This window comes from Vombatus ursinus, unplaced genomic scaffold (genome assembly GCF_900497805.2).
Source record: "Vombatus ursinus unplaced genomic scaffold, bare-nosed wombat genome assembly UNPS02009975.1, whole genome shotgun sequence".
Taxonomy (NCBI): Eukaryota; Metazoa; Chordata; class Mammalia; order Diprotodontia; family Vombatidae; genus Vombatus; species Vombatus ursinus.
Genome location: NW_020949753.1, coordinates 8,040,774 through 8,060,318, shown reverse-complemented (window position 1 = coordinate 8,060,318; position 19,545 = coordinate 8,040,774). Strand labels below are relative to the sequence as shown.

General features: G+C 40.9%; 1 protein-coding gene across 2 annotated transcripts in view; it reads right to left on the bottom strand.

Annotated features, from left to right (window-relative positions):
* The window catches only part of PRKG2 (protein kinase cGMP-dependent 2), a 103,718-nt gene that overhangs the window by 25,502 nt on the left and 58,671 nt on the right, over positions 1-19,545 (bottom strand). Inside the window, exons 8-13 of one of the 2 annotated variants that reach the window (XM_027853418.1) lie at positions 19,304-19,372; positions 18,047-18,145; positions 15,194-15,347; positions 9,133-9,269; positions 7,099-7,188; positions 1,086-1,227 (exon numbers count right to left, since the gene is read on the bottom strand). In XM_027853418.1, coding sequence (XP_027709219.1) covers positions 1,086-1,227; positions 7,099-7,188; positions 9,133-9,269; positions 15,194-15,347; positions 18,047-18,145; positions 19,304-19,372 — 691 coding nt within the window. The remainder of the gene's footprint in view (positions 1-1,085; positions 1,228-7,098; positions 7,189-9,132; positions 9,270-15,193; positions 15,348-18,046; positions 18,146-19,303; positions 19,373-19,545) is intronic. The other variant, XM_027853419.1, reaches the window with a different exon arrangement.

Below are 19,545 nucleotides of genomic sequence, written 5' to 3'. Positions count from 1 at the left end.
ATCTCCAATATTTATCATTTTCCTTTTCTGTCATATTAGCCAATCTGATAGGTATGAGGTGGTACCTCAGACAAACACTCTATTCTTCCCAACTTTCCTGTTCTTTTGGAGGGTGCCATCATTCAAAGAGTACTCTAGTATTATAATCTACAAGACATCCTCAACTCTTCACTCTCACCCCACCACATCCACTCAGTTGCCAAGTCTTGCTTCCTCCTCCTCATCTCTCACATCCTTTCCCTTTTCTCTATTCACACCACAACCACTGTAGCCCAGTTCCTCTTCATCTACTTACTGGAATATTGTAAAATTCTCTTAATTTGTTTCGCTGCATCTAACCTCTTCTTTTTCCATTCTTTTCTCCACACAGTTGCCAATTTGATATTTCTAAACTACAGGCTTTACCATGTCACTCCCCTTCCCAAGAAGCTTCCCAGTTGCCTCTAAGACAAATTATATACTTCTGTTTAGCATTAATGCTTTCACAATCTGGTTCCAGTCTATCTTTCCAGGCTGATAATATATTATTCCCCCTTGACCACCCCACATCAGTCAGACTGGTGTGTGTCTTCCTTGTATATGACATTCCATTTCCAACCTTTGTTCCTGAATGATTTTTTTTATAATAAGTTACAGTCTAATCATACCAACATCACCCTTTTCCTTTGCCCTTCGAGTGACCCAAATTTTTTCTTTTTTTTTGGAGATTTCTATATCACTTGACTCAAAGTGATATTGCTATAGATAGCTTCTCTAAGAAAATATTGACATGTTTAAAATAAGTTTTGTTTTGTCTGTTAATACTTTATAAATCTTTTACAAATTTACCTTTTATTAAAAAAATCAAATTTACCTTTTATAATCCTAGTTTAGTCATAAAATTTCCAGGTAAAAACATAGTATTCATCACAATACATTGAGTGGTTAATTGAATAGTTTTTAGGGAGTGTGGAATGGGGAAGAGTGTCAAAGGGATACTGTTAATATGACAATTACACCAAATTGAAGAGGATAACAACAATCATGAACCAACTTTGCAATGAGAAAATTTTGTAATAATTCACTTGCTACAGTAATAATCTTACCAGTTTAAGGTATCCTTCAGCATCTAAAATTAAATTCTCTGGCTTTAAATCCCTGTAGATAATACCCAGGCGATGTAAATAATCAAATGCTTCTGTCACACAGGCAACGCAGAACTTAGAAGTGGGTTCATCAAAGCTGCCCCTGAAATCAAAATCATTTTAACAGTTGATACTTTCTGGTCTACAAGAGCCATTTCCCAAATGATAAGCAATCAACCAATTTGAAAGCAAATAGTTCTTAAAAGAAGAATTGCAAACTATTAACAATCATATGAAAAAATGATATGAATCACTAATGCATGAGAAACATGTAAATCAAAATACCCCGGAGATTTTACCTCACTACCAGCAAATTGGTAGAGATGACAAAAAAATGATAGTATTAAATGTTGGAAGGTTTGTGAAAATACAGCAAATACACTGTTGGTAGAACTATAAATTGGCCTAATGATTCTAGAAAGTAATTAGAAATTAGGCTAAAAAAGTGAGTAGTGCCCATATCCATGACCTGGAGATCCAATTGCTCAGTATATACTCCAAGAAGGTTAAAGGCAGAAAGAGTGGTGCCAAATACACCAGAACACTGACAGCAGCACTGCTTGTGGTAGCAAGGAAGTAGGAATCTACTCCTCTATCCCCCCTCAGCCACAAAGATGGTCATACCCTTGATCTTTCCATCCCCCCAAAATAGACCACCAATTCCATGTCCATGAACTCTAAAATTCCCTTACATGAACACCATATTTTGGCTTTCCACCTCTCTCCTTTTGCCTATTAACCCCAAACCCTGTTCTTTGTCCATACTATAACCTCCAAACCCACAACCCTCCATTGTTTCTCTGTCCATGACCCCTGCACAAGCTATGCTTGCCTCCTTTCCCACCTTGAACCCTTGGTGAAACAGTTCAACTCTACGTTATCTTTTCTCTTGAGTATCTTGCCCCCTTATCATACCACTGATCTTGCCAGGCCAAGTCTCAGCTTTGGATTATTCCACCATCATCTATCTTCCTTCCTATACACACACTACTGAATGAAGGTAGAGAAAACCACAAAACCTTGTTGACTACAAATTTATATTATATGATGTCAATTGGGCTCTCACTATGCAAGGTAATTCTTTTGCATCTCCCTAATTAACTCACAATCTCACTCCAGTAGCTCTTCTAAGCCTTTTTATTCCTCCTCAAACCTTCCATGGCTCCCCATTTCCCCCACCCCCTCACCTGAAAGCCTTGCTTCATATTTCAGTGAAAAAAAATTTAGACCATTCCCTTTGAGCTCTCTCCTCTCACCTCCTCCTCATCTCACACCACCCAGATGCCTCCTGCTACTATCTCCTTCACCCCTGTCTCACATGAAGAGGTGACCCTCCTCTTTGACAAGATAAATCATGCAACTACTGACACAGGGAAAGTGATCTAGGACTCTGAAATTTAATTTTAGATTCTAAAGAATGACTTGGGAAGACTATACACATTTTTAATTAGCATGACTTTCAATGGCAATTTTTTGGACAGTCAGAAATTTATAACAAAACTATTCCCTGGCTTACCACCATGTTCATATTACAACTGCCTTGTGCTAGCCCATGCCTAATTTTGTACACTGTAAATATAGTAACGATTAGATTTTTAAATACATTATCCCGATAGGTTTATAAAAAGCCTTAATATTTTTAGTACTAGATGCATAGATACACTTAGAAATCCTTTTCCCCTGATTTCTGATGCTTCTGTATACTGAGTCAATCAGTCAATAAGCACTTATTAAGCACCTATTATGTGCTAAGCACTGTGTTATACCAGTGCACCAAAGGTTAGAAGATGCCTGTATCTTCACACATATGGACCCCTATGCTGCTGTAATAACTCCCTATCTCTCTCTACTAAGATCTTTCACATTTTTTAAAATAAATTTTTATTGATATTTTGGTTTTACCAGAATTATTCACAATGTCTCTCACCATCACTCCTCTCAGAAAGTCATTCTATATTACAAATAATATTTTTGAGAGAAAAAAAAAAGAGAAAGAAAAAAAATCAGAAAAACAGATCAATACATCAAAAAACTTGAAAAATGTATGCAATGCATTATACCCCAGGGCCTCCCACCTCTGCAAAGGAGGGGTGTAGGATTGTCTCAGCATATCTTATCTTTGAGGATGTGCTTGTTCTTTGGAATTTTGCAAAGGTTACTTTTGATTGTTTTGTGGTGCTAACAGAATTCTCAGCAGACATCTTAAACTCAATATGCCCCAAACAGAACTCATTATTTTTCCCTTCAACCCTCCCTGCCTCCTCCCTTCCCTGTTACTGTAGAGGGCAATACCACCTTCCCAGTCCCTCAGGCTCACACACTAAGGGTTAGCCTTGACACCTCAGTATCTCTCACCCCACAAATCCATGCTGTTGCCAAGACCTGTTGATTTCACCTTTGCAACATCTCTCAGATATGCCCCTTCTCTCCTCTGACACTTCCCCCAGTCTACTGAAGGCCCTCATCACCTCAAGTCTCCCCCCATTCCAATCCGCCCCCTAGCCACCAAAATGAATTTTCCTAAAGTTCGGGTCTGATCATGGCTCTTCCCTCTTCAATAAACCGCAGTGGCTCCCTATTGCCTCCCCTTTATAGCATTCACGGTCCTCATGGACTCTTGCCTTTCCAGTGTTACCTTCCTTCCTGCCAGATAGATAGATAAATAGACAGACAGACAGACAAATAGAGATACACCCTTCAATCTAGTGACACTGGCATACTGGCTGTTCCCACCAGCAATACTCCCTCTCTGCTCCATGCATTTTCTCTGGCAGTTCCCCATGCCTGGAATACTCTCTCTGCTCATTTCTGCCGTATGCTTTCCCTGACTCCCCTTAAGTTCCAAATAAAATCCCTTCTTTTATAAGAAGTTTTTCCCAACCTCTCTTAATCTAATGTCTTTCCTCTGTTTATTATTTCCTTTTTACTTTGTACTGTAGTTTATTAATACATGGTTGTTTGCTTATTGTCTCTCCCGTTAGACTGTGAGCCACTGGAGGGCAGGGATTGTTCTTTGCCTCTTTTTGAGCCCCTAGCACTTAGCACAGTGTCCGCCACATAAGCACTTGATAAATGTTTATTGGACTGACTGTAAACGACGAGGTGTTTCCGGTCCCTTGCCTCTCCTCCCCTTTCCTCACTCCAAGTCACCAGTCTTTGCCTTCAACACTGTGTTTGTGTCATTACAATTCTCTCACTTGATGCTGCTTCGTCTAACAAGGCTCCTTCTCCCTCTCCCCAACCCTGCCTATTTCCCTGCTGAGTTTAATGTATTTCTAAACCATACTTGGGGTGTGTGTGTGTGCGTGTGTGTGTGTGCAGGTGTGTGTGTGTGTGCTCTACCTTCCTTTGTCTAGTTCAGGTGAAAATGAGGTTCATGGGACACATATCCCCTTCAATACCTCTTTTTCTATGTTTGTACTCATCCCTTCCCAGCAGTCTCATCCCCTTTCCCTTCCTTCTCCAAAGATCATCAAAAACAGGATAAAATCACCCCCACACCTTTAGTGAGTCTTAATTTTCTCTATTACCCGTGCAGAAATTAGTGCAATCAGAGGCCCAATTCCCAAGTAAACAAATTTGCAAACCTTTCTAAGCTTCTTTTGTCTCCTGCATTTACATTTCAAAGTGTTCTTTCTGGTGCATTTTTAGAACTTTAATGTGGTGTTTGTGAGGGAACTGAGCTCCTCTAGGTCCTGACACACCACCATCTTCCCAGACTTAATATTTATAAACTCATCTAGCAGAGTAACAAACCATGAGAATCCCCCTAATGATTCCCCTTACTCACAAACAAATTAAACCAGAGTTGGAAAGGATGGCTACATCTGTGTTCTGAAGAGGGGTGGGGAGGGTCATCTAAGGTGGAACATTTAGGTTTTTGCTATTTTGCAAACTTCCCAAGTAGGGCAACAAACTACGTGAATCTGGACCTTACGAGTCCCCACTGAGCACAAATGAGTTTTTTTAAGTGACATTTGGGACAGAGGTTGGTAAGCAGAAGGATGTTTAGAACAAGTTCATTGCATCCGGGGCCAACTCCAGGCCACTGGACCCAGATGGCTCCAGAGGAGAAAGTGAGGCTGGTGACTTTGCACAGCCCTCCCTCGCTTAAATCCAATTCTCTTGCAAGTCTCCCTGATATCATGGCCCTCTTCTAGAACGAAGGACAAACAGCAACAACGACTAAACAACCCCCACTATTGTTCTGTGCCTGGCCGGGCTACTCTTGAGTGAGGGCTAGAGGGATTTCCCTGAGGCAGGCAAAGGGTACCCAAGTGTGGCTGAAGGGAGGAGTTACAAAGGGAGGGCATCATCATTCTAAGAGCTTGTGGCGGTTCACTCAGGCCTGACTCCTCCTGACCCCCTGGACCATAACATACCAGGACCTCCTATCCTGCACTATCTCTCCAAGTCTGTCCAGGTTCACGTTCACTGTCTCCATAAGGCTATCTGTCCATCTCAGCTTCTGCCATTCCCTTTGCCTTTTGCCCTTGATCTTTCTCAGCATCAGGGTCTTTTCCAATGAGTCTACTCAAGGGTAATTGGCTATACTTCTCTCCTCCTTCATCCAGGCCCTCATCACCTCATGCCTGGTCTGCGGCAGTGGCATCTGCTGGCTGTGCCTGCCTCCAGTCTCTCTCCACTCCAATCCATTCCCCATTTAGTTGCCAAAGTGATTTTCCTAAAGTGCAGATCTGACACGTTACCCCTCACTCAATAAACTCCAGTGGCTCGCTATCACCTTTGAATGAGATATAACCTCTGTGAAGACTTCTCAGGGTGGTGATGAAAAGACTGTCTCGAAACTAGAAATAGGTTCTGAGAGAACAAACAGGCCATAAGTTTAAATTACCTAAACCTATAGGAATTCAGTCCTAAAAACTGCGTCCTGATTGCCACTGCCACGTCAGCATCAGGTATACTTAATAAGGACATGTATGCTTGGATTGGCTATACGCTGTTTCCTTGTTCTTTGGGAATGGGAAAGATTTTCATGCCTAGAATGTAAGCCCACCTCCCAGCCAATGGGAGTAAGGGATAGTGGCGGGGTGGGAGTCTCTTGTTTGCGTTAAGATGTATAACCTTGCTTTGTCCTTTGTGCCTCGCCTCTCTCCTGCTGGTAGTGTTCTGGAGGAGTAGACGCCCCTTCTCGCGAGATTGTAATAAAGAGTAATTTTTGCTTCCTTGAGAAGTCTCTGAGTTTAACTGTGTTAGAGTCGCTGCCCCACGCAGCTTCAAGATCAATACAAAATGCTGTGTTTGGAGTTCAAAACTCTTCCCAACCTGCTTTTCTTGCCACCTTTCCAGTCTTACTACATCTTATTCCTCTCGTCCCCATGTACTCTGGGATCCAGCCACACCGGCCTTCTGGCTGTTCCACAAACAAGATACTCCATCTCTTGGCTCTGGGCATTTTCTCTGGCGGCTGTCCCCAATGCCTGAACTCCTCAACTCCAACTACTACGGCATCCTTAAGTCCCAATTAAAATCCTGGTTTTTTATAGGAAGCCTTTCCCAATCCCTCTTAATTCTAGTCCCTTCCTTTTTTAAATTCTTCCCTATCTGTCCTCTCCATGTCTTGTTTGTACATATTTATTTGCTTGTTGTCTCTTCCATTAGATTGTAAGCTTCTTGGTAGCAGAGATGGTCCTTTGCTTCTTTTTGTATCCCTAGTGCTTAGCACAATGCCTGGCACACAGTAGGTGCTTAATAAATATTGATTGATTGATTTTGCATACTCTACCCCCATACAACTCATTGATATAATTCATGCTGAGGTATCTTTCTTTTTACTTTTCTTTGACTGCTACTGGCTTTTCCTAATTCCTTTCTACACACGTTCTTTTTTCCTCTCATAAGACCTCCCATTTTCATTGTGCATAATATGTAGCTGTATGGAGAACAGATCTCTATCTGTATCTACATATGTAGAAATAGATGTAGATTTAAATAATTACAACTTTATAATTACCTGTCTCTTAGGATACTCCACAGTTCCCCACCTAAGCAGGCCTCCAAGAGCATATAGACATACTTCCTGTCCTTGAAAGTGCGATAAAATCTGTGAAGACAGATAATATAATCAGAAACATAAGTTTAGAACTATCTAACCTTAAAATTGACTAATCATGTCATCAATTACATGTCTAGGTACTAGCACTGAAAGTGTCTTGTTATAGCTACATAAAGAAAAGTGGAGTATTCTCAGTGAACCTAGGCCTGTATCAATATCACCTCTCTACAGATGACAATGAGACCTCTAGAACAGGGATGGAGGAACTTGCAGCCTTAAGGTCACATGTGGCCTTCTAAATCCTTAAATGTGGCCTTTCGAAAGGTCACACTTAAGGATTTAGAAGGCCACATGTGGCCTTAAGGCCACAGGTTTCCCCACCCCTGCTCTAGAACCTCCACCTATTTCCAGAGTTCAGTTCTATCTGTACTTGTCTGTGGGATATTTCTACCTATATGTACCTCAAATTCAAAAAGTCCAAAGATAAATATATCATCTTCCTCCTTAAACTTGTTACTTTCCAACTTCCGTATCTCCACTGAGGGCACTACTAGCATCCCAGAACTGAAACCTCAGGTTAATTTCTGACTCTTCACCCTCTTACTCCCATATTTAATAAGTTGTTGAGTCATACTGATCCTCCATCCACAATACCTCTTTTATTAGTCCCTTCCTCTTTACTTCCACGCTAATTTAGACCCTTATCTATCTCAGCTTGACTTCTGTCATAGTTTCCCAACTGGTCTCCCTTCTTCTGGTCTTTCCCCTAGCCATTCTTCACAGAGATAGCCCGTGGGATTTGTTCTGTGAAGTTTGGATTCAGTCAAAGGGCCGCATTTGAGGACCTAGAGGGCCACACGTGGCCTTGAAGCCACAGGTTCCCCACCCCAACTAGCTTCCAATCACACCACTAGAATCAAACAATTCTCTTCAAGATTATCAACAATCTCTTAACTACAAAATTCAATGGCCTCTTCTCAGCCTTCAATCTCTATAGCTTCTGCTACTGTTGAACATTCCTACCTATTTTATTTTTTTTTTTGGCAAGGCAATCAGTGACTTGCCCAGAGTCACACAGCTAGTAAGTATCAAGTTTCTGAGGCCAGATTTGAACTCGGATCCTCCTGACTTCAGAGCTGGTGCTGTATCCACTGTACCACCTAGCTGCCCCTCCTACCCAATTCTACCCCCTGCCCCAAAATCTTTTCCCTTGACCTTCATAATACTACTCTCTCTTCTTGTTCTCCTACTTGACCAAGTTGTTCTTCATTCTCCTTTACTGGAGCAGCCCACCAAAGGTGGGTTTCCCCCAAGGCCTTGTGCTGGGCCCCTTTTCTCTTCTCTCTGCTACTTCCCTTGGTGGTCTCACCATCTCCCAAAGTCTCAGTCATCTCTATGTGGATGATTCTCAGATCTATATATCTAGCTGTAATTTTAGTCCTAAATTTCAGTCCTGTATTTCCAACTTTTTGTTGGGCATGTCCACTTAGATATCCTGTAGTAATCTCAAACTAAACATGAAAGTGGAACTTATTATAATTCTCCCAAAGCCATCCCTCCTCCAGATTTCCCCAGTTCTCTTGACGGCACTATCGTCCTTCTTGTAACCTGGGGAGTCCCACGCTCTGAGTCCTCCTTCACTCTCCCTCTTTATTTTCCCCCAATATCTCATTAGTTGGTGAGTCCATCTTAGCTACCTCTATCCTCTTCTCCTCATTCACACTGCAGCTTCCTTGGTTCAGGCTCTCACCACCTTGCACCTAGGTTACTGTTATAGTGGTCTAACTGATCTCCTTGCTTTCCTTCCCTCACTTCTGCATTCCAAATTCCACACAGCCACCAAATTGATACTCCTAAAACACCGATTTTATCATTCCCCTTCCAACCAATCCACAAAAAAAAAAATCTTTAATAGCTAATTACTGTTCTGCTTCAGTCATTGAAAATAAAGGTCAAAAGAAAAATGCTTTGAAATTCCTAATGTTCACTTACTTTACAATAAAGGGAGAGCACATCTCTTCCAGGATCTTCTTTTCTGAATAGATATGCTCCTGTTGCTTTGTGTCAACAATGTGTTTCTTCCTTATACACTTCATAGCAAATGCCACATTCTCATTTTTCACTTTAACCTAGGGAAGAATTTTTTTTAATCCTTCAATGATATATTAAGAAATGGGGAAGATTGGTAATATGTACTAACAGAAATTCTAACCTATTTGAGATTAATTTATTCACTAAAGTTAAATTGCATATGAGATTTTGAAATTCTTAGCTCACTAAGAATTTAGCATATAGATGTTCCTCTCATTGTCTGCAAAATTAAGTTTGTACCAATCTTTGGCACTGAAATTTCAATATATAAGTAAGAAATAACTCTGCCTTAATGCTTAGTCTAGAGAAGAGTAACAAAGATGTGAAGGAACTTGGAATGCTACCTAGGGAACTAGAGGGAGAAAAGACTTGGGTGGGGTGGGGTGGGGCATGGTAGCCATTTTCCAGAAGTTGAAGACAGTCGTGTGGAAGGATGTATATTTAGGCTCAATGTAAGGGAAAACTTCCTAACAATTAAATCTGTCCCAAGTGGAATGGTCTTTCTTAGGAAGTAATGAATTTCTACTCACTAGAGGTCTTCCAGCAAGGCTGGGTATGTTGTAAAATAGTAGGGATTGGACTACAATGCCCATGAAGTCGCTTCCAACTCTAAAATTCCACGATTCTTTGAAACGTCATCTTGACCTGACTACGCGACACAAGAACTCTGAACCAAATGACAAAAGAATTTTCCATTTCATAGGCTTAGAGCTTCAAATTAAAATACTAACTCAACCTAGACAGTTATTTTCAGAATTTCCTTTTAAAGCAAAAATTTAAATGATTGCATGTATCTGACTGAAAGCACACGTCTGTGACAGGCTGAAAAACTCACACTTAGGCTATATGTGATGGACAAATTAGAGGCGCAGAAGTGCTGAATGTTACCAGCCAGCAAAATGGATGCTGAATCACCAGCTGGGGGAAGACGATCACTTTCCGGTGGCCAAATCTGTTCTTTTTACAGTTTGGAGAAAATAACACTGCAATCGTGATAAATCACTCTAAAACCTGATATAAGGCAACATACTAAAAATAATTCTTTGAAGTAAGAAGCAGAACGTTTGCCAGCTGAAGTCCTGAATCATGTGGGCGCTACTAGCAAGGGTTTTTACTAGTATTCTTCCATAATTGTTAGAAGAAAGGGTTGTAGCAGATGGCAATTGTCAGCATAGTTCCCTCTGGACACTATTGTTTAGAAAATAGTTCAATGGCAAAACCACTAAGGGTTTTGTCATCTTAAAGCCATATGACCTCAGTAGGGTCACAGCTCCACATTCCAGTATAATCTTGGAAAACTTAACCTGGTCGAATCACTGCTGGGTCTTCACACAACTGTTACAAAAAGCCGAGAGGCAATGTAATTGAAGTCAACTGAAATTCGACCCTAAACTCCCTGCTTTTCCTCTTAAGATGAGAAACATCATGACTGTTCCTCAAGCAGTCTTTATAGTTATAGTACCCATTTGTACCATAAGATTTTAGATGCCCCAGAAACTAGGAAGAAAAGAAGGAAGGAAGGAAGGAAGGAGGGAAGAAAGGAAAGGAAGGAAGGAAGGAAGGAAGGAAGGGAGGGAGAGAGAAGGAATGAAGGAAAGAAAGAAGAGAAGGAGGGAGAGAGGGAAGAAGGGAGAAAGGAAAGAAGGAAGGAAGGAAAGAAGGAAGGAAGGAAAGAAAGGACAAAAGAGAATGAAGGAAAGGGAAGGAAGGAAAATGAAGGAAAGGGAAGGGAAAGGAAAGGGAAGGAAGGAAGGCAAGAGAAGGAAGGAGGGAATATGTTTATTATATGTGAGATATATATTATATATAATATATATTATGTATAATAATATATTATATGGATATGTATGTATGTCACTCCACTACAAAATAAGCTCTTTTTAAACCTAGGGGCCATGCCCCTAAAATCTACGTGTTCCCCTCCTTTGTGGCTTTAGGGAATTTATTTTAGATGAAAATTTATAGGTTCAATCACAATCACTCCCAGTCCACAGTTAGGAAAATTCCTAACAGTTAGGGAAGAGGCCAGGCTTTTTAACTAAGTTTACATTTATATCTATTTCTAGTTAACCCCTAGCCTCTCTGTGGTTGAAGCAAAATTCAGGTTACTGGAAATGTTTGGGTAATAAAACAGTAGATGATATTATAGTGTCTGGATAAACAGGCACTGGGAAGGAAAACTGGGGAAAGAGCAGGCTTTTTCTGGAGCCTGCCCTCAACCCCCGAATAGGTCGGTGCCTTGGTGGCATCAGCCACAACTTTCTGCCGAGATGCCTGTGGAGCTGACGGCCCTCCTCGATCGCCCCCCTTTCTGCCGCAGCTCAGCCCTCCCTTCTCTTTTCTTCTTTGGCTGGCGGCCCTGGGGCTGCTGGTTCTTGGCACTGCTCTGCAGCTCCACTCCTTTCTCCCTACTTCCAGCCCTCAGAATTTTGATCTGCTTCTGAAATAACTCCTTCCATTTATACAAATTGATTGGGACACGACCAAGTCTCACATGCAACGCTTTGGCTTCGGAGGACCGTGTGACGAAAAGTACTCACACCTATGCTACACTGAAGCAACTCCCTAAAGATATTGCAGGAGTCAACAGAACAACCAGACCTCTGGCCCTGGGATGCCCAGACCCTACCAGCATAAACGGGTTGTCAGCTTTGATTTTAGTGAATTCCGGTCTATTTAATCTACTGAGAGAATACTACAAACAATAGACTGGGACTCAATACCTATACACACTTTGACCATTCATGCAGGTTGTACAGAAACATCCAGGCTAGAGTTAAGTTATCACAGTGAATGATATAAGAAACCTGCCCTTTCAAGTCTGAAATAAACCCAGGGAAATTTGATTCTGAGGATTTCCTGGTATCAGAGGAATGGAAGTGGTTGAAACAGAAGCTGAGAAAGAGGACAACCATGTTCTCAATGAGTGAGTGGGATGTGTCCAAAGGGGTGACTCATAAATCTAATTCACCAACTCTCAACCATTCCGGAAAAGAGTTAGAAGATTCCTTTGTCTGTGATTAATAATCTCAGAGAACATCTGAAGAACCTATTGGTGAATGGCATTATCATCACGGAATCTAGTATCCAATATTTATCTCCCATAGCAGTGACACTAAAAAGAATGGAAAAATACGTGTGTATTGACTGCCGCACTTTGAACAAAAGAACCAAAGTGATCCATTGTACCATGCCAAGAGTTCAAGATGTCATGGATTGTTTATTAGGCAACCAGTAGTTTTTGGATCGGACCAGATCCCAAAGGCAGAGGAAGACAGAAAAAATTGCCTTCATTTGCCTGGGTGAATTTTACTAGTTTGAGCACATGCCTCAAGGCATCTTGGGGGTATTTGCTATTTTCCAAAGACTGATAGAAAAAGTAGTTAGAGATATGAACTAACTGTAAGGACTGTTATACCTTGATGACATCATTGTCTTTTGGAAGACCATGGAAGAACAAAAACAAAGACACGTGAAAATGTTGGATTGGCTTGAGAAAAAATAACTGAAAACTACAATAAGTGAATGATGGTATTATGAAAACAGTTGCATATGTCATCAGAGGCCTATTACCCCATTCACAAGGTGGAGTTCCTCATACTGAAATGGGCAATCACTGAGAAATTTAAAGACTAAGTATATGGAGTAAAGTTCTAAGTTTTGGCTGACAACTGACATATCCTGATGAATGCCAAGTTGGACGCTGTTTGCCAGAAAAAGGAGGCAGCTCTAGCCAACTGTGAGTTCAGCATGTATCAACAGCCTGGAAAGACTAATGTCGGTGTGGGTGCCCTTTCCAGAAGGCTACATGACACCAAAATTGGGGTCATACCTGAAGAAGTAACACCCCAGAAACCAGAATATAAACAGAGCCACAGAGCTGAAAGCTTAGGATGTCCCCCAATCAGCATGCCACGAGCAGATGTGAACTTCCCTCACTGATCTAAGTCCCTTTTCTTCAGCTATCTGTGGATGCCTGATAAAGAGATCTGATGGCCAACAAAAGACTGTGTGAATTAGCATAAGCCTAGAAGCAAGGTGCTAAATATCAAAGGGCTTGAGCATCAATCCCTTGAAGGTTGAAACATGGCAGAACGGATGGCATCAAGAAGCAGTTGATACTGCCCTGGACATATTGCTCTAAGGTCCTGGAGGCTTTATATGATGACTTGGACATATGGGTCCAGAAGGCACTACAGTGAGTACAAAACAGATGTTTTGTACTAGCCCAAGAAGGCCACATACAGAACTGAGAAGTATCAGGCCTGTGTCTAGTGTGTACAAAGAAAAATATCCCCAAGTACTCCTATGTATTTAAGATTAGCACCAGTAAACATTTAGAACGTTTTCATCTCTTAATCTATCTTTAGAACTTTTATCTCTTTTTATCTCTTTATCTCTTGCCATCACACAGACAGCAAGAACACAAATCACGTACTGATGGTAACTGACCACTCCACAAGTATGCACAAACATAATGGAAAAATTCCACAGTTGCTAAAATATTGTGTGTGAGAAGTATTTTTCAGTATATGGGCTTCCGAAAGTACTCTGTTCAAAGACATTCTAGCTTTGGCTGGCATTAGGAAGTCTATAACAATGTCTACCATCCTCAAGGGAGCCTATAACCTGGACATTTCAACCATGTACTAAAGGACATGTTGGGCACACTGAGACTAGCGCCAAAATCCCAGTGAAGCCAGCCAATACATGGCTTTCCTAGTACTTGCATACAATGTCAGAAATGAAGACACTTGCTTTACTCTCTCTATGTTGGTATTGGGGCGCGGGGCATACCTACTTATCGATTTGTGTTTTGGAGTCTCTGAAAGTAGAAAAACTGTAGACACTCACATCTTCTCAACCAAGATAAAAACTGAAGGAAGCTTACCACCTGGCTACAACTTCAGCCTGAAAGAATGCTAAAAGAAATAAATAACAATACAATGCTGAAGTTCAATATCAATACCTTCAATGAGGTGACAGCATTTTGCTGAGAAATTGTGATGTCCACAGAACATATAAGTTAGCAGATCTATGGAAAGTACCCTATACTTAGTAGTGGAAAGAAGGGATGCCTTGCTTGTTTTCAAAACCATTATAGAAGCTGGTGGGGGTATTTCTAAGACAATCCACCATAATCACTGATTACCAATAGGTGAGTTAGACTCCCTGATGAGCAAGTTGAGACTAATAAACATTTATCTCAGGGGATTCTAAGCCCAAGAGACCATCTTTCAGTCATACAGTGTACCTGACCCAGACAGTAGCTCAGAAACAGACATTTCAAGAAAAGAAGGTTTTGCGTTCTATACCTCAAAAACCAAGAGCAATGCTAGGTAGTCTGAACCCCTCTAATCTATGGTCTAAGAAGGACAGCTATATTTCTGATAAGGAGATAGATAGATAGCACATATATTTATATATATATATACATATTTACTTATTTGTATATTCACATAATATATGTATGTATGTATGTATGTATGTATGTATATATTAGAAAGAGAAAGGTAGCATACATACTGCTTATGAAATATAAATGAAATCCTTAGAGTTCCAAGTTGAGCCCTCTTAGGCCCTCTATAGAATAACCTTTTTTCTTACTGAAATAAGTCTTTAAGTTGAAATACTATATCTATATTGATATCTTACAGTCCTCTTTGGATGTTTCACTAATTCACATTAAATATTACAAAAGGACGTGCTGCTATGGGAAGCTTTTAATAACACCTGCACTAGCAACATTTACCTCGTAATGTCGATATGCAAGTGTGCAACATTCATCTAAATTCTATCATTCCCTTTCAATTTAGCGCGATGTGATATATCATGGAAATCTACAGGACTGAGGTCCTGTAAAGTACTAGGGGGCGGGAGGGAAACTGATTTTAGGGACTCGGGCACATTAAAAATTAAAATCAAAATGTTCTCTTGGATGTTTGAAACGTAAACCCCTTACAAGTTCAACTCTTCCGAACCCACCAACGCCCAGTGTGGTGACAATCTCGAGGTTCTGGAATGGGGACGAGGAGGAGAATTTGGCCACCTTCTCCTTCAGCTGAATCATCTCTAGAGACAGAGCTTTGGCCTGCCTCCAGCCAGACATGGATCTCCTATAGGGAAAAAGTAAAATTGTGAATTATTCTTCCTGGTTAGCCAAGGATAATACTATATGTGAAAGCCCATCTTACCCTCACCTAGTGGTTTACTGCCTAGAGCGTCTGCAAAGATAATCTCATTTTCGACACTAGATCAAGTGGGGGAAAAAATTTCTAAAAACACCAAGAAGCAGCCAAGTGTGCCTTTATGAGCCAGTGATTTTAAAAGTGTAATAAGAAACAGATTTCTTCTGTTTCATTAGAATATCACACTGCAAAACTTCCCAAGGCAACCTGGGATTTTCACAAAATCTTAAGACTTCCTATGGATAATTATAATCATTGTTATGTGAACCATTAAAAATCAAATGTCCAATTTGTTTCCAAATATTGCTGTTCTCAAACAGTTATTCATCTTTTCCGATTAGCGTTTGTTGCCGTGGGTTGGAATTCATTTTTTCCGATTAGCGTTTGTTGCCGTGGGTTGGACGCCAATGAGCTGTCAGTACTAGCATTGTAGAACAGGCTGCAAATTGCCATTATCTCCCTTACAAAAATGTGTGGGAATCTGACTGAATGTTCTCATTCTAATTCAGGCCTTCAATTTTCTGTTAGTTGTGGCTGTGCGATTTGGAAGAAATTAACTGGAGAGTGTAGGCCTGGGCATTTATTAACATTAATAGGTTCTGTCTGCTTCTGCAAAACATTTCTGGAAAGCATTTGTCTCAAAACGTCCTCAGGTAAGCTCAAAAGAATTTTCCATTAAAGAGAAAAGTTTCTTGATTCCTCATCAAAGAGGTTCTATGGTGTGGCTCCCACTCCGCAATATTTTAAAGACCTGTTTGAGCCCAGACAGTGCAGAGGATGGGGGGAAAATGCCTTTAATGAAACAATGAATCCAATTGGATTCGGTCAAAAGGCCACACTTAAGATCTAGAAGGCCACATGTGGCCACACGGCAGCACGTTCCCCACCCCTGATGTAGAAGGTAGTGTCTGAGCTGAATCTTGTGGGAATCCAAGGATTTCAAGGTGAGAGAGAGAACACAGATGTGAGAAATGTCAGGTGTGCAGAGCAACAGGTAGGCCAGGATGGCAGGATTACAGAGTATGTTGAAGGGAGGAATGTATAAGAATCCCAGGAAGGCAGAAAGGGGCTAGGTGGTGAGGAGACTTGTGTCCCAAACAGAGGGGATTATGTTTCATCCTAGGGATACTAGGGGCCACAAGTATCTCCTGAGGGGAGTGAGTGGGTGACACATTTAGATCTGTGCTTTCTCTTGGTGGCTGTGTGGAGAAGCATTCAGAGCATGGGGAAGCCCCAAGCAGGGAATCCAAAAAGAAAGCTATTCCAGTATTCAGTGAGAGATGATAAGGGTTTGATCTGTGAAGAGAAGGGGATATATATGAGAGACATTGGAGAGATAGGAGCATCTTTAGGCATATCATCAGAAGCCAAAAATATGATATATGATATCCCATCCCTCACAAGGACAGAACAGACAGGACCAAAGGTAAGTTAGAATTGCATCCATTCAACTTCGACCATGCAGATAGCCACTTCTCAAAATAAGATCTTGAATTATCAAATCTCTGGTCATTTTGTCCACCTCTACCAAGAGGTACTCAACCTGATACTTTTATACATGAAAATTTGCCCATCCAGTCAGATTATAGTTTACATATGAGAGATAATTTTTGTCAATATACGACAGAAGCTATTTTTTCCCTTCTAACTAGTGCCAGTGGATGTCTATTTGGTTTCAAGCAACATGCAGAACAATTCTTTAAAAAGAGACTACCTTTGGGCGGCTCCTTGCATTCTTTGGAATTATTAAAACAATACACTAACTCCACGAAGCAGTTGGTATTCAGAACAAGTTCTTTGCTGTTTTCCCTCATCCTCCATTCTTAGGTATAATGAAATGGGTACAAGAAGCCTACTTTCCCTTCAACAACCAAGAAGAGAGTATAGAACTAATGCTGTCCTGAGATGAATGATATTTTTTGTGGTACAGATGGCACAAGCATGAGAGAAAACTCCATTCTCCCCCATTAGAACATAAGCCCCTGAGAGCAGGGATTGCTTCATTCTTTTGTTTCACCACCTAGCACAATGCCTGGCTCATAGGAACTTAATGAATAAACTTTTGCTGATTTATTCTTACACATTCTCACTCCTAGATTTCATACTGGTAGAGTAGACAAGATGGTAGTCCAAGGAAACAACTTATTCTTAGTGACCTTCTCTCTCTCTCTCTCTTTCTTTTTTCTTATTTTTTTTTGTGAGGCAATCAGGGTTAAGTAACTTGCCCATGGTCACACAGCTAATAAGTGTCAAATGTCTGAGGCCAAATTTGAACTCAGGTCTTCCTGACTCCAGAGCGGGTGCTCTATCCACTGTGCCACCTAGCTGCCCCTCTTAGGGACCTTCCTAACAGAAACAACTCCTTCACACTTCCTGCATCATTAAAAGAAAGGGCAAGTGTGGTGTCAATCACACTGGGAATTTGGCAATCATCTTCTGAATCTATTTGGATTTTCTTTCCTATTTCTCACCTGCTACTTCCTGGCTAAAGAGGCATCCAGGGGACTGCCTGGAGATTAGAAGCCTCTTCTTACCCTCAGAGAAACCCTGATTGGCTGGATGGTTTTCCCTTCTTTGTGAGCTGCTAAAACATGATGTCCACTCTGGGTAAAACTTCTCCCACTTACTTGGCATGCCTTTTTTCATCATCACGGTTCAGGTTCGCCACATAGCCTTCAAGGTACTTTTGGAGTTCTTCAAAGGTCCCAACTGTTTGACTGAATGTTCTGAAAAGGAAAATGCTGACAGTCACCCTTCTCCCTATACCAATTATATTATAGCTATTTTTTAAAGTTAAGTTGCAGAGCATTAATTTTGTTTTTCTTTTAGCAGTGGCTCTGGGCCTTGCATTTCATTGGTATAGGGAGGTCCTGATGTGGAAGATCCCTTTGACAATGCACCTGTTCACATCATCTGTAATTATAAAGTCTTGTAGATTATCTGAGGTTCAAGTACTTGCACAGGCCCGCATAGCTGGTGCAAAATCAGGTCCTCCTGAAGCTAATGCCAATTTATTGTGCTACAGAGCCTCACACAGAATACTAACAAAATTATATGGGATGTCCCCAAACCATACCATTAAAGCTTAAAACTGCAGTAAGACTTTTGGAACACCCCATAGAATCAGTTCTCTGGGTTCAGGAAAGTAATTGGGATTATCACTGAGAAGGTAAAATGCCTTCTGGATTTTTTCCACTGAAGTCCAGGAGAAATGCAGTGGAACTGTTTGTTCCTACCGACAAGCCTGCATTATAACCTGTTTACTGAACATTTTGATCACAGAGGGCAATGACATTAAGTGCAGCTAAATGAGGTTTTTGTCCACTGAAAACTAAGGATGATACATTCTTCTCCCCAGAATGTTATTCTTCTCTTCACCTTTCTTCTTATCCTTATTTCTGCCAATGCTCCAAGAAGTCTTGATTTCATCTCATTTATTCATGACTGAATCCAAACTTGAAGTCTGGAGATTGACCAAAGATTCAGTCAAAGCACCATACTTGAGGACCTAGAGGACCACAGGTTCCTCACCCCTGTGACATAACCCATTGCTGTGGATGTACCCTGAGCTTCTGTCCTGCATTCTCTTCTCCTTCTGCTCTCTCTCTCTCTCTCTCTGTAATTTCATGAGCCCAAGTTTAATTATGATCTCTATGCAAGTGACTCACCCATCTTTTTTATCCAGGCCCACTCACACCCCTGAGCTTCAGTCCTGTAACTATTGCCAATTAGACATTCTGAACTGGAGAACTGACTCGTAGATGAGGATATGGATCAGTATTTTTAAGTGGTGATGCAAGGGAAGAATTTCTCCTTGGAAAAAGATAAGACCAGGGATTCCTAGATCAGAGATCGCCTTTCTCTAACCACGGGAGGGTACTCACTCTCGGTCAATAACCAAGCAAGCCACATCATTTTCTTCTGCAATGATGTTAGCTGATCTGACATCGTCACTGTTAAGGAAAAGAAAAAGACACATTTCACTTCTGCTAAGAAATTAGATATACATATGACAAGTGCACCAACCAATGTCCCCTAAGTAATGATATCTCTGTTATATCACTTTCAATCAATAAATGGCAAGGAACACTGATTGATTACTTGGTATTACAAGTATCAGATAAAA